The sequence below is a fragment of the Pongo pygmaeus genome, chromosome 11, assembly GCF_028885625.2.
Source record: "Pongo pygmaeus isolate AG05252 chromosome 11, NHGRI_mPonPyg2-v2.0_pri, whole genome shotgun sequence".
In the NCBI taxonomy this organism is placed as follows: Eukaryota; Metazoa; Chordata; class Mammalia; order Primates; family Hominidae; genus Pongo; species Pongo pygmaeus.
In genome coordinates, this window is record NC_072384.2 from 91,318,928 (window position 1) to 91,333,646 (window position 14,719).

Genomic DNA, 14,719 nt, shown 5'->3' on the forward strand with positions numbered 1-14,719 from the left:
TTTAAACTTACATGCAGAATATTGTATTTATTTTTATTAGTTTTAATCCATTGTTATAATGTCTTGAGAAGCTGACAAATCCTGATTCTTTCCCTTCCCTTAGGATTGTTGTCATTTTGCTGGGTAATAATGATACTAGCTAACCCACGTTCAGCACTTATCACGTGCTGGGCGATGTGCTTATTTACATGTATGAAATAAGTATTTTTGTTATTTCAGTTTTTATGATGGGAAAATAGGAACACAGAAACGTTAAGCAATTTGCCAAAACTTATACAGTGAATAAGTGGCAGAGCTGGGATTTTGAATGCAGGTAGTGTAGTTACAGAGTCCCTGCTTTTATCCACTGTACTAAGCTGCATCTCTTGTACCTTGAACACAGTACAGAGTAGTTCTTGAACATGATTCTTTCCGAGTGCCACACTACTTTGCCCATGTTGTTAAGTCTCCTCCAACTAGCCTCCCATGTCTTCTTAAGCGGGGGATTTTGTATTGTGTTTCTATTACCTAATTTAATGCCTGCCATACAGTAGGCAGTCAGTACATATTTGAATAATTGAATGAACATCATGTACTAATCCAAGGAGCCAGCCTCCTGTCTTTATTTAAGTAATTGACAAAAACACTGAATAGGAGTGGGCCAAAGACTGATCCGTATGAAAATTGCCAGGTCTCATTTAAAATATAAGTCTATCTTACTAAAAAGTAGTTGATTTGCTTAGTTCTGGGTATCTTTATCTTTCTCTGTTTTTTTCCTTAGGCAGTCTCAGCTGTTTTCCAATAATGTTAATGTGTTCTACATGTATACTTCTAGTTAAAATACCTCTTGGCTGATCTCCCAGCTATGTATTTACTGCCTGTCTGACATCTCCACTTGGGGTCTAACATGCATCTCAGACTAAGCATGTACAAAATGGAACTCTTGATTTCTCTCTTTACCCTCTTATAACCAACCTTTCTGATCTCAGTAAATGAGACCACTAGTCAACCTAGTTATCACACTAGAAATGTTTGTTATCCTTGATTTCTTCCTTTCCTATATTTCCCATATCAAATCCCTTTCCTAATTTTGTCAGTTCTGGCTCTAGAATATATCTCATACCAGGCTCTCTCTTCCTTTTCTTTTTGTCCACATGGAGACTCACAAGCCACCAACCATTATCTCTCATGAAGATTATTTGTAGCAATGTCTAATGGGTTTATCTCCTTTCTCTCTTGATTACCCCAATTCCATTTTACAGACCCCAGTCTTTGCTTGTTCAAATCTCTCTCTCTGTGTCTCTTAACCTGTGGGAAACTTTACAGGACATGGGCATCTTGAGAAAATGTTTTTACCCCTTCCGTGTCACTAACCAGTTCTTTCAGGTGAAACAGAATTTAATTCTTAGAAGCAGTACAGCTTCTTGTTTGTCTCTAGGTTGGCCAATGAAAATGGTGGCAAGGCAAGTTAGAAACTCTGTTCTTGCTGAAGGCATCTGTACTGATGCTGTATCTCATGCCCAGCCCTCCCCCCCATCCTATTTGACTCTATCTACAAGCACACATATTCACTTCATATTGCTTCATGTTTATTTTCGCTTGGAAGAAGAAAAGAAAATATTCCCAAGCCTCTTTCATTCTTACATTCTTTAGCTTTTTAGTCAGCCTTCTTTGTGACTAATGATTTTTTTTAGGATATTCTAATTGTATCAATTCGTTCCTAAATGAGTCATCAGAAGTGGGTTGCGGTCATTGTTTTGATGGGTCTTGGCCAATTCTTCATCTCCTCTGGAACATGTGTTCTGAGAAGACAGCACGTCCACTAATTAGCTATGTCAGTATGTGACATCCGCCTTCTCAGAGAGTTCTTAACACTACTACTTCCTCCTGGAGCCAGATTCCATCTCCTGGTGGGCTCATGTATCTTCCTTACTGAAAAACTGAGTGGAGGTTGCTAGTGCTGTTTCAGAGGATTGGCATCCATTTTTCTTAGGAAAAAAAATAAATACCACCCTATTTCTCTGGTAGAACTCTAGTAGTAAAATGGAGTTCATTCTTCTTTTTTATAGTTTTCTCTTGATATTTTTCTGCTTGACAATTTGTTCTATTGGTTTCAGTGCCCAAATCACCACTTGAAATCCTCTTCTCCTTGTCATCTTCCCTGGATTTAGTCCTTCTGGGGATCCCGTTGCCCTTTATCATAAGCTGGAAAATGGACAGCACTTCCCAGGGCTTGTCACCCTTTCCTCTGGTAGTGCCATTGTGTTTACAGCACATAGAATTAGGTGCTGCTTCAGGGAGGAGGCTGGAGGAGAGTCCAACAGAGACTCTAGAGCATTGCTTCTCAAATCTGCGGTGAAGCACCAGTTCCAAATCTCATGTTCATCGTTACTAGAAAAATGAAATAATAGACAAAATAGAGCATTTAAACCTTAATTTTTTCTTTTAGTTTCAACAGGCAAAACAAACAACCAAATTAGTACAGAAACTTTTAAAAGCCTACTTTCATGTGTAGATCAGTTAATAGTCTGTGGATTGACCAACTTTGAGTCGTGCTGGTCCTTGGACCATACTTTCAGTAACGCTGCCTAGAAGTCACTCAAAGCATTTGTGTTGTTTTTGAGCCACTGTGCTGCTTGGACCCCGTGATGAACTATCATCTTGGGTGCTTCAGCTGTCTGTTATCACTAAGATGCCTGGAGCTGGGAGGTGGATACTGCTCCTCAGAGTGGTTCTTTTTGAATATCCACTTAGCTACATGCTTGGTAGCACCTAGCCCTTGAGTCCTTTTCACTTATAGAACCCAACAGCTTCTCCTACCTCTCAGTCCACTGTAGACATACAGTGGTTTGCTGACTTACTGTATTTTCTTTCTTTTTTAAAACAGTGGTACAAAGCTGCTTAATATTTTATGATGGTCTTAATTGTCTTTAGTCTATCAAATTGAGTAAAGCCAAAAATATGTGTGTTGTTTAAAGTCTCTGTTTTATGGAGATTACTTACAGGAAAATAAAATGATGGAAGATAATATAGAAATTTCAGTATATAGTTGTACAAGGAATTTGGAGTGGGGGTTTCATCTCAGTTTTGAGCAGAAGAGGGATGCCAGGCCATTTTGAAATGTCATATCATCTTATGCACTAAAATTGTTTTTGTGTACATGTGTTTATTGAAAATTTTGTTTTAGTAAATAAATGAAAGAAGATGATTAACATTTATTGAAGGCCTGGAATGTGCTGTGTGCTTGACATATAATATCTCCTTTCAATAAAAGTCTTTACTTAATAGTTTGTATAGAACCACCATGTAGTATTAGAGGGCTTATTTTATAAGAAGTAATTAACTTAACTGGGTCGTAAACCCTCCTTGGCAGATGATGATGTTATTGGTCTTAAACATTGGAGACACTCTTAAGCTGCGGAGTTATATAACATGGGCACTTAGGGAGAGGCATGAACTCTTTTGAGTCCTTTGGGGTGCTATTTAATTCATTACTGCTGTGCTAAATAAAAAATTCATCAGACCTCATAAAAGTGCCCAAGTATTTTTAGGCATTGAACTCACAACTCACTCCCATGAATACAGATGGTTTGTGGAGAACCTTTCAAGCACTGATGGGGGCAGGGAGGCAGAGTATGAGGGAACCATCAAAACTACATTTTTCCAAGGACATCAGAGTAAATCTCTGGGCCTGAGAAGATGATCCCAACATTAGGAAACATAATTATTTGGTTTCTAATTTTACAGTTACATCAGTTTCTAGGAACTCTTTAGCCATCTGCTAGAAGAGTTATGAAGCCTGCCTTGCTCATTAAGACCTTTGGTTCTAAACCCCAAATGACCTTATATATCTGCAGTGGTTCTCCAACTGGACAGTGACAGAGATGCCACTGACTTACTGTAGCCTAAACATTGGCGAGCATTTCACAGTGTTGAAAATACCCACACTGAAGGAGAATAGATAAGTGAAGTCAAGGCCAAAATGTAGTGAGCTTTTGTTTTGTTTTTCTTCTGTGTGAGAAAGACCCCTCTCCATCCGTGTGTTTTATATAAATTATCAGAGATTTTGTGGCCCTCTTTCAGAAGAGGATGACATACAGGCTTATTACAATAAAAACATCACCAGTTGTGACTTCCCTTGTAGCAAAGGCTGCGTCTCTCATTGCAGGGCCCATGCGTTTAGTACTCTGGAACACTTCACTGCTGCCTGTTAGATCCATTTGGATGTGCGGGAGCTGGGTTATTTTGCAGCACAGTAGACTCCGGACTGCTAAAAGGTGGTTTCTCCAAGCTGTAGAGTGCTTGTTTTGTTGCACACAAACATGGCCTCATTGATTTAGGCATTCACTCTTTAGCCCTAAACTCTGGTCTAGGGCTCCGAACCACCAGACCTACAAAAGCTTAATTCCTAGAAAAACTTTGGTGTCTTAACTAGAGAGATAGAGAGGTAAAGAAGGAGATAAATAAATGTGTATGAATAAATGTATGGCCATCTCTATATGCCATATGACCTGTAGATCAATATGCAACATACATGATATTGCCTATATCTATGAATTTATCCGTAGAGACCTGTTACTCCTGGATGAATTTATTAGAAGCTCTGTGAAAAAAGTGCAGAATAATCCTTGCCTGTTCTCGTGCCTTTTTTCCCCCAATGCAGTGATTGAATCCATGTGGAGCCTGCTCCGTTAACATAGATAGGTTTAGGTATCTTAGGCATGAGATTCCCATCCTTTTGTCATCATCACAATTGTCTTTCCTTGAATTGTTTTCCCTTTCTCATTCACCTTCCGCTACTTCACAATGCTTTCTTTCATTAAAAAGATTATTATATATGCATTTATATAATTCTATGTTGTGTGATAATTACATGATAATACATATTTACTCACAGTACAGTGCAAGGTGTCAGAGAATACAGAATTCAATTAGTTATTCTTACCCTTACAGGACTTTAAAATCCTCACACATTTAAACTGTCATCTGTACTTCCTTTCCATTGTTTGTAGAAATTAATTCTGATCTAGATATTCTGATCCAGAAGTATTTTGTAACAGGCCCTTTGTCCATTAGTGAGGAATATGTGTTAACCCTAAATGTTCTGCCATTTTCTGATGAGAAGAGATTTTGACCCCAGAGGCTTCATATATTTTGTTAGTCCAGCTGTTGATGAATTTTAAGATTCAAGTTACATTCAAACATATATATATGTACGTAAGTTTACATATGTAAAGTATCTATGAGTTAGAGAAAATGATGAACCAAGAGTTGATTCTAAACAATGCTGTTACATTTTGTCTATTTTAAATGACAATATTCTTATATTTAACAGTCAACATAATTCAAAAACCAGACTTTGAAATATGGTGGATGATACTCCATTTTTGATTCTCCTCAGAAATACAGTTTTTCATTATAGAGGTTATTATGTAAAGGTTTGATTTGTATAAGTATATAAATATTTGAATACAGATCCAAATTTATTTGAACTTTAGCACCAAAGGGTCAAAAGGAAATGAAGCACAAAGTCTCATGAGGTAACTATTATTTCCAGTTTCCAGCGTGGTGAAATATTATGAAAACAGTTCCTTAAAGTATGTTCGACCTTGTAATTCATGCTTACTGGTTTATTAATTTCTCTAAAGTAGTGCCTATGTAATGAACTACTTGAGTTAAAGGTCAAGTATTATGTCAGGAAAAAAAAATTATAAGAGTTGTCTCTTTTAAATAGTGTGATTTTTTTTTGGAGAAAATACTGTTAATACCAGCTTCCAAAAATGACTTATTAAGATGAGCCCAGTAGTAGAATTCCTGAAAATAGTTAAGAATCTGAATATATTTTTAACAACTTGGAAATAAATTATTAAAACAGCTTGAACTTTATTCTCAAACTATATTTAAAAATTTTATTTGAATTGCTTAAATAGGTTTTAAAGTTAATAAAGTGATTCTTAATTTCAGTTTAAATGAATCCATCTTTATATGCCAGGAGATATTATGGGTTTATATATACTTTAACAGCCAAGTGATGTAAGCCTGACCCAAATTACAGGAGATCTGCTCCTGGTGCCATTTTCAAACACATTTGACCCTGAGAGAACTTGATCCCATCTTGTTCTGGCCATTAAAAAGGTCTCTGAGAGGTCAAATCAATTCTAGTAGCCACCAAAAGATTCTCATTCTTGGTTGATTTCTCCCCCCACCACCACCCTGCTAAAGCAGTTGTCCTCTAAGTTAATCCTGGACCAGAACAAGTTTTCAGAGGACTCAGTGTAGCCATGAATCTGAATTTTGAGGTTTTGAGGTTTGGCCACAGTAAGGTCCATAATTACCAGAATAAACAAAAGAGCCTGACCTAAACTTTATATATTTTTTGTCAGTTTACCTAAAAGAAAACTTACCTTTTCATCTAAAATGTGTGAGTGTGTATTTGTGTGTGTGCATTAGTATGTTTGTATATTTGCCACTGTCTAAGACAGTTATTTTGCTGCTAAATGTTTTCAGTCCCTAGCATTATAATGGATAGATAGGCCAGAAATTTATGTCAAGAAAGAAGCATATACATAATATATGCGAGAGTTCAGGTGGGGATGGGGAACAAAGAATGCCACTGAGAAAGCAGAAACATGAGAAAGCAGGCCTGGAGGGGATTGCTTCCAAGGCCAGACTACAGAGTTGGATGCCTGGGTGATTGAAGAGAGCTGCCCCAGGGCTGGAGACTAGATAGCACCGGATGTTAGGAACCTGCTAGGAGGGCAGCCTCACCTGAATTGAAAGGCAGAGAGCCTAGAAATATCCTGAAGTGAGCAGAGAAGAGCTATACCTTGGACTGGAGGGTAGAGGGCAATGTAGCCCCCAGGAGTGAAATGAAATATAATAGTATAAAAGTCTTTGTCTGTAAGTGATGGCTCAGGACAGCCTGAATGGTGTAACAGGATTGTCTATGTATAATTCACTGGCTTTTTTCTAGTTAAACCATGAGAATAATGGAAAATGTAGTTGAGGAACTTTAAATGTTGGTGGTTGTGTTACGTGGACAGTGAGTGCCCTGTGAAAGAAGGATATTGCAAAGGTGGAAAGATGGTTGTTTCTCAGTTGCAGTCTTTAAAGGGAGACAGCAGAAATCAACCACACAGATGACCAGACAACCTATTTGGATTCCTTTTCATTACCCAGGAAGCAAATTGGAGAGAGTTACCTCCAACCATTGAAGAAGTACCTAATGTCCCACCATAGTTCTGTGCTCCGTGAGATTGTTTACTTCCCCCTTAATGTATGTGCCAGTACTCCAGAAACAGACATCTTAGGACTTGAGAGCTTTATGTGACCTGCATAGATTCTTGGTCTTCAGTGGCTCCTATTGGTTGATACTTTTAGGTTGTGCAAAAGCCCTCAGGAACACGTTGGGCAGTGTGCTCAAAGTGGCATTCCAATTTTTCACGTATTATTTTCCCAATGGTGGGAGATGGGACTGGAATCCACCTGCAGGTCTCCTGTGAGACAGTTAAGATTGCCTCATTATACCTGTAGGCAGAGAGACCCTCCCTCCAACTTGGAGGAGGCTCACCTGCCCACTGACAGTGGCAGTAGAGCAAAGACTTGAGACAAAGCAGGATTTGGAGAGACTGGTTTCCTTACCTTAACTACCCAGACCAGGGAATATGTTTTCTTCTGCCAACATAAAATAGTCAAGCATTTTCTGGGTCCCGGTTACGGAACATTAGAACAACTAATTAGGACAGCCCAATGGAAAACAGATTCTTTAGAAAATAAATTAGGGAAACACAGCATTCTAGATCCTTTTTTAGAGTTCAGCAGTGCACACGATCATATTAAAAGCTCCGAGAAGCCTTTTGATAATGAAAGTGGTTTCACTGCATCTGACTCACTGTAGCTCCACATCCACTTTGGACCTCATTTTCCTAAATATCTATTAACATTCCTTGAACTTAGTGTTAAAAGAATCAGAAGCTAGGAGGCAGATGCTGAGAGAGGGGACACGGACTGATAGGGAAAGGATAAAACCACCAAAGACATGTTTTGTCCACCTCCCCAGTTTGAGCTAAAAAAATTTTAGGTGGTTTTATCCTTTGCCTCATGTGGCCTATTCTTTAGCAGCTTTAGTAATGGGGTTACTAGTGAAGCCTATTAAGACTACCATGTCTGGAAAAGGCTGCGTGTTTTTGTTATTAAATCCTTACATTGGCTGCTTAGTTTTTGAATTAAGTTGAAGAATAATGAATTTGGTCTAATTATGAGCAAATCAGTTTTTTGGTTTTTGGTTTTTGGTGTTTTTTTTTTGAGACAGAGTCTTGCTGTGTTGCCAAGGCTGGAGTGCAGTGGTGCGACCTCAGCTCACTGCAGCCTCCACCTCCCAGGTTCAAGCACTCCTTCTGCCTCAGCCTCCCAAGTAGCTGGGACTACAGGCACATGCCACCATGCCCGTCTTATTTTTGTACTTTAGAAGAGATGGGGTTTCACCATATCGGCCAGGCTGGTCTCAAACTCCTGATCTCATGATCCGCCCGCCTCAGCCTCCCAAAGTTGCTGGGATTACAGGCGGGAGCCACTGTGCCTGGCCGAGCAAACGACTTGGAACTTGTGATTTGGAACATATCTTTGAAGAAGAGCAGTCTTTTAAACTTTAAAAATACGTTTGGTAAAGATACCCAGGTTACCAAGTTATTTTTGGCTTATCAGTATATAATATAATAATTATATATAAATGATTGCTTTAAGAAGATAATTCTGATATTTTGTTGGTCATGTTACTAAGCAGTTTTTTTAACAGCCCAGTGATAAACTTAAAGCACAATTTTTATTATGTCTGAATTAATGACATGTCACTGAATAAAAAGCACAAATATTTTAGAAAGGTTTCCAAAACATTATTTACTCCTCTAGGAATAAAGACATTTGAAAATGCCATTAGTGGGTCTTCTCCCCCACATTTCCTCTTCCCCAAAAAGATTTTTTAAATTTCTGTGTTATTGATTAATATGGCTTATTTTCATCCACAGAGGCCAGTAAGCTTGTCATGTCCTATGTGGCAGCTGTTTGTGGAAAAGGAGCAGAAGTTAATCAAGTTAAAGAACAGCTTTTACAGTCCAACCCGGTCCTGGAAGGTAGGATGTGTTATGTACATTAAGTCGGTGTGACTCGAACAGTAGATTGAGTTATGTGGGTGCTTTGAGTACCTGGTCTGCTGGGAGGTATTCTGGGAGGGAAGAGGAAGGAAGAGACTCAGGCCAAGACCTGCTGAGCAAATAAGCCGTGTTCTAGAACCTCTTGGCCTAAGTGTTTAGCAGAATAGTTTACTAATGTAAAATGAGCTTCCTCACTTAACAATCACTTTTTCGCACTCAATTTTTATTTGAATTATTTAAATTTTGATTAAAAATAATCAACTGATTATTTGCATGTGATGGTGCAGTGCTATTTTATTATTCAGGATAACACCTGTGGCTGATTATTTTTGTTGTTAGAGAAATGAGGGCTCACCCAGAGAAACACTTAAGGACCCATTTTTTCCAGAGTCATAGAAAGCCTAAACCTGACTGGATAGTGCTCAAATTCTCTATTTAGTTCTCTTGTCTTAGTCAGCTTGGGCTGCCGTAACAAAGTGCACAGACTAGGTGGCTTAAACAACAGAAACTTATTTTCTCAAACTCTAGAGGCTAGAAGTTCAAGATCAAGTTGTTGTCTAGGTAGGTTTTATTCTGAGGACTCTTTTCTTGGCTTGTAGGTGGCTGCCATCTTGCTGTATGCTCACGTGACCTTTTCATTGTGCTTGAGTTGGGAGAGACGAGAGCAAGCTCTCTGGAATCTCTTCTCATAAGACCACCAGTTCCATCCTGAGGGCCTCACCCATCATGACCACATCTCACCTTGATTCCTTCCCACAAGCCCCACCTCCCAATACTAGCTTTTTGAGGGTTAGGGCTTCAACATATGAATTTTGCAGGGAGATAAGCATTCAGCCCATAACATCATCAGAAAATAAGACCAGAAACAAGTTTCCTTAATGCCATGGAGAATGGCATACAACATCAGTATGAACTACCTTGGCATTGGAAACAGTATATCAAAGTCTTTCCCTATTAATGGCAAGCTATTAAACTTGCTTTATGGCTGGGCACAGTGGCTCACACCTGTAATCCCAGCTCTTTGGGAGGCAAAGGCAGGCGGATCACTTGAGGCCAGGAGTTCGAGACCAACCTTGCCAACGTGATGAAACCCCTTCTCTACTAAAAACACAAAAATTAGCTGGGCATGGTGGCAAACGCCTGTAATCCCAGCTACTCAGGAGGTTGAAACATGAGAATCGCTTGAGCCTGGGAAGTGGAGGTTGCAGTGAGCCAAGATCACGCCACTGCACTTCAGCCTGGGCAACAGAGGAAGACTGTCTCAAACAAAGAAAGAAAAAAAAAACTTGTTTTATATTGTAAGCAACAGAGGGAGACTCTGTCTTAAAAAAAAAAATGCTTTATATTGTAAGCATGTCTTTACTGTCACTTAACATATTTGTTGTGGTGGAGTAAGGTTTCTCAGCCTCAGCACTGTTGGACTGCTTACATGTTGCTGTGGAAGGATGTCCTGTGCATTGTAGGATGGCCTGTCCTGTGCACCTCTGTCCTCTGTTAGCTGCCAGTTGCACTCCTGCCCCTAGTTGTTAACAGTTGAAAGTATCTCCAGACATTGTCAGATGTCCCCTAGGGAATCAGAACCACTCCTGATTAGAATCTCTAGGCTAGATAAGTAGTTTGGTGGAAACTTTTGGTCCAAGTCATGGAAGTAAAGTCATGGAAGGATGAGATTCAACACGGATTAAAGCAGAACTGCTTTGGGGTAGTTTTTTCCCAGTGTGAAGGGTTAAAACCCTGCCCTGTTGTCGTTTGTACTCAGGCTCAGCCTCTCCTGCCCTTTCAGAGAGGCTCCCGAACACTGAGTATTCATTGTGACCCCAAGACACACTGCCCATGCTTCAGTTTCACCATTACAAGGACACACCATGCATCTGTATCCCCAGTTAGTAGCATAAGAGAGAAATGAAGGCAAATCATCTATTATGCTGTTTTTGATCTTTCCTCCATTTCAATATCTTAATAACGAAGCTGTTATGGAAAGCGGTATCTCTCAACTTTATTGTTCCAATATTTGACTTTTTGTTTATTGTCTTTTGCTTTTAAGTTAGGGTGCTATACATTTGCTGTATTTCTGTATATGCTTATTTTAAGAATGCTGTGATGTAAAGGAGAAATGCGGAGGAATGCTGTAGCCTGCATCTGTGACCGGAATCTGGCTCTTTATTCAGTGGTATTTGGAACTAGGCTCCAGTGCAGGAAATAGAAGAAATGTCTACTGTGGGCATGCATTATCTTTTATGGGAATGCTTTACTTTTTAGCTGGAGCTGCTACTGTAAATGAACATTTAGAACAATGAACTTTAAAAAAACCAATTGAAGAATGTGTCTCAAGTGTTCTATAATGGAACACTTGCTTTTTATTCTGTGGCTCACAATAAAAGACTTTAGTGTTTAGGTTTGTGTTTAGTAATGTGCAACTCAGATTTGTTTGATGAAAAGATGGTTTATGGCTTGCAAATAGCACCCTGAATAAAGTTTCTTTGAAGCAATTCCTTCACTTGCCCCTGACCTTCAAGCCACAATAAACTGTCCTTTATGCATCAACATCTCTAGTCGGACTTGGGGCTGTGCAAGTTAGCTAACTTGGCAGCCCTGCATGTTCACACCCACCACAAAAGACTAGCCTATGAAAACACAAGAAATGTCATCGTCTTCATGATAACTAGGTCAATATACACCATTATCAAGGTTACATTCATGAAAGCCTTTTAACTGGTGGTGGACATGGGATAAGAATGGGAACCTCTCCAGCAAGCATCCTTTTTTGAATATTTTTAGTGTGCAAATTTCTTCACTCTGTATAGCATTTCTGCTCATCTTCTGTTGAAAACAGAATTTGCTGCCAGGGACCTACCAAGCCATACTCAGCCCAAGCAGCATCTCTAAGGCAAAGAACTTTGCCTGTGTTGACTTTGTAAATGTTGTCTTAACCAAGCTTGAGCGACTATTTTTTAAAAAATCAAAAACACAAAAAAGCCACTCCACACAAAATATAATGCATCAAGTGTGGCTGCTGAATTACCAGAGTTAACATACGTAAGCACACACCCTCTCTCCTTGATCAGGTGACTGCTTTCAAAAGTCAGACCAGATTTTAGCCCGTAGTTCTCATTTGAACACTCAGTAATCTAATCTGCTCCCTCTTTAATTTGAAGAAGTTATGGAGGCCTCTAGAGATTTGATGCCTAGCCTCTGATTCCAAAAGTTTATTTCTGTTCACCACATTATTCATGCTAGCTGCCGTGTGGCCTCTGGAACCCAGTAACAGACTGGGCGGGTGGCAGGCTTGGTAGAAACGGAGGATCTCATGCTCCTTCCCAGACCCATTGAACCTGAGTCTGCACTTTATCCTCATGTGGTTAGTTTGCACATTAAAGTTTGAAATGGTAAAGATGGGCAGGGTGGGGCTTCCAGACTGTCAAACAGGGATCGCCTCTACTTATACAACTTACATTTAGGTTACTTAATCTTCTGCTACCATGGCCCAGGTTAACTTGCTCCTATCTTATTCACGGGCTTGGTGAAACAATCCCTTTACCCTATGACTCCGTGCTGTTCCCTGTGTTAAACAAGAGCACTGTGTGCCTGGAGCAGCGTCAACCCTGGGGTTCTTAAACGCTCTCATTTAAAAGGGAGTCCTGTGAGGGATTTGTCTCCAGGAAACAGCTAAGACTGGAACATTTGTATTTTGCATTATGGGCCAAATTGTTTTTCTTTGTTGTCTGGAAAGTTTCACCTAGGCCTGATGTGCATAAACTGATGAAACCATGTAGCACTTGTAGCCTATTGGAAATGACTATTGTTTCCAAATATCTTACTCATCCTATATTCCAGAGCTATATAATTAATAATATTTAAATAGCTTTATTTTAAAATTAATTAAACAATTTAAAGGTTCACATGCCATTCCCCATGATCTGGAAACTTCAAGTTTCATAAAGCCTTTGATAATAAGAAGTAATCTCTGAAATAACCTTATTCAGTGGATGATAATCCTAGAAGAGCATGAAGCTTTGCTTCCTGGTTACTCAATTGTCTACTCTCTGAAAGTGTTAAAAGGTGTTGAATTAGATTAAGTTTACAGTAATACTTGAAAAATTTCCATGAGTCATAGGAATGATTCTCTTTTTCTATGAACTTGTAAGACATGGAAGCTTTAGCAGCTTACTAAGACTTCTGTGAAGTATATTTCTATGGAAGTTTTGGACAGAAATATCATTGCTACAAGTTGTATTTTCTAGAAATCATAGATTTCAAATACTTTATTTGCTTTATCTTTCTGCTTGAGATTATTATTATTTTTTTAACCTTACATCTGTTTCTTTCCTACTAGCTTTTGGAAATGCCAAAACTGTAAGGAATGACAACTCCTCTAGATTTGTAAGTATTTGTATAAGCATAAGTGTTAACACTAATATTTAGCTCATGTATGTTTAAACAACCAGTAGATGTTTAATATTTCTTAATACACACATTTTTAAAATAAGAGGAACATCATCTCTATTGAGACACAAAGTTCTATAAGGACTCTTGATTTCTGGAATTTTTCTTTTGAATTCTTTTTGGAGTAACAAGCTATTTTTATCATGTTTTCTTGACATCTTCTATCATAAAATCCCATCAGCAATTTGAATGAGGCTATTTAGAGTAACACTTTACTTATCTGAGTTTGGTATTTAGAAATCAAGAATCAGAAATTAAGAGAAAGATAAACTGGGTCTCAAGTTTAGGGTTAGGGTGCACCATAGCCCTTGTCCGTTATTTAGTGGGTCCAGAAAGGATGGGATGTATTTTAAAATTAATAGAGGTAAAGTCCATAGGCTTGGCAACAAATGCAAGCGTGTGGGGTGAGTGTGGGGCTGTAGAGCAGAACTGAATAATTAAAACCAAATCTATTTGGTGTTTTGAGCTTGACTGAGTTGGAAAATGCTACTTCTCCCAACAGGGTCCATCTTTCCAGCCTCATCCCCCACTACTCCCTGGCCTGTGCCTTGCATGTTGACACAGTGGGCTCCTCCAGCCGGGCCATGCTCTTTGGTGCCTCTGCCCTTTACAGAGACACAGCTGCCTGGATGCAGCTGTAGGAAATGTGGAGTCTGATGGTGGTGTTTTGAAATTGATGTATACATTTTTATAATAAAAAATCATTTGTTTAATGAACCATCTTCTTACATACATTACTGATTGCCACCAGGGACAATTTTGATATTCTTTTATGCCTCCTTACCTGAGACCCTTCCTGACCTTTCTCCACCTTCTTCTTTTAGATCCCGTTTGGCTCTTTCCTCCTTAAGGTTATTTTGTGCTTAAAGCAGGACAGTGACTTCAAGGGAGATAGTTTTGATAGTTTAGAAAATGGCAGGCTAAATAAGGTTCCTAATTCCAAGGCTGTGAATTTTTTCCATCAGATTAGCCCCTTAAGTTGTTATAACTGATTTGATCTGTGCCTTTTCCTGTTGTGGTAACATGGCTAATCTCATTACATAAATAGAATTAGAAGTGAAGTGTGGGCGATAGAAGTAATTCTAATGACCAAGCTTCTTTATGTGATAGAGATTTTATTTTTGCTGTTTGCAAATTACATGCACACA

General features: G+C 38.9%; 1 protein-coding gene across 11 annotated transcripts in view; it reads left to right on the forward strand.

The window, feature by feature from the left end:
* MYO1B (myosin IB) overlaps positions 1-14,719 on the forward strand; it is a 178,165-nt gene that overhangs the window by 87,786 nt on the left and 75,660 nt on the right. For all 11 annotated transcript variants that reach the window (XM_063647753.1, XM_063647749.1, XM_063647756.1 and 8 more), the window contains exons 5-6: positions 9,003-9,107; positions 13,462-13,508. In XM_063647753.1, the coding sequence (XP_063503823.1) occupies positions 9,003-9,107; positions 13,462-13,508 (152 nt within the window). The remainder of the gene's footprint in view (positions 1-9,002; positions 9,108-13,461; positions 13,509-14,719) is intronic.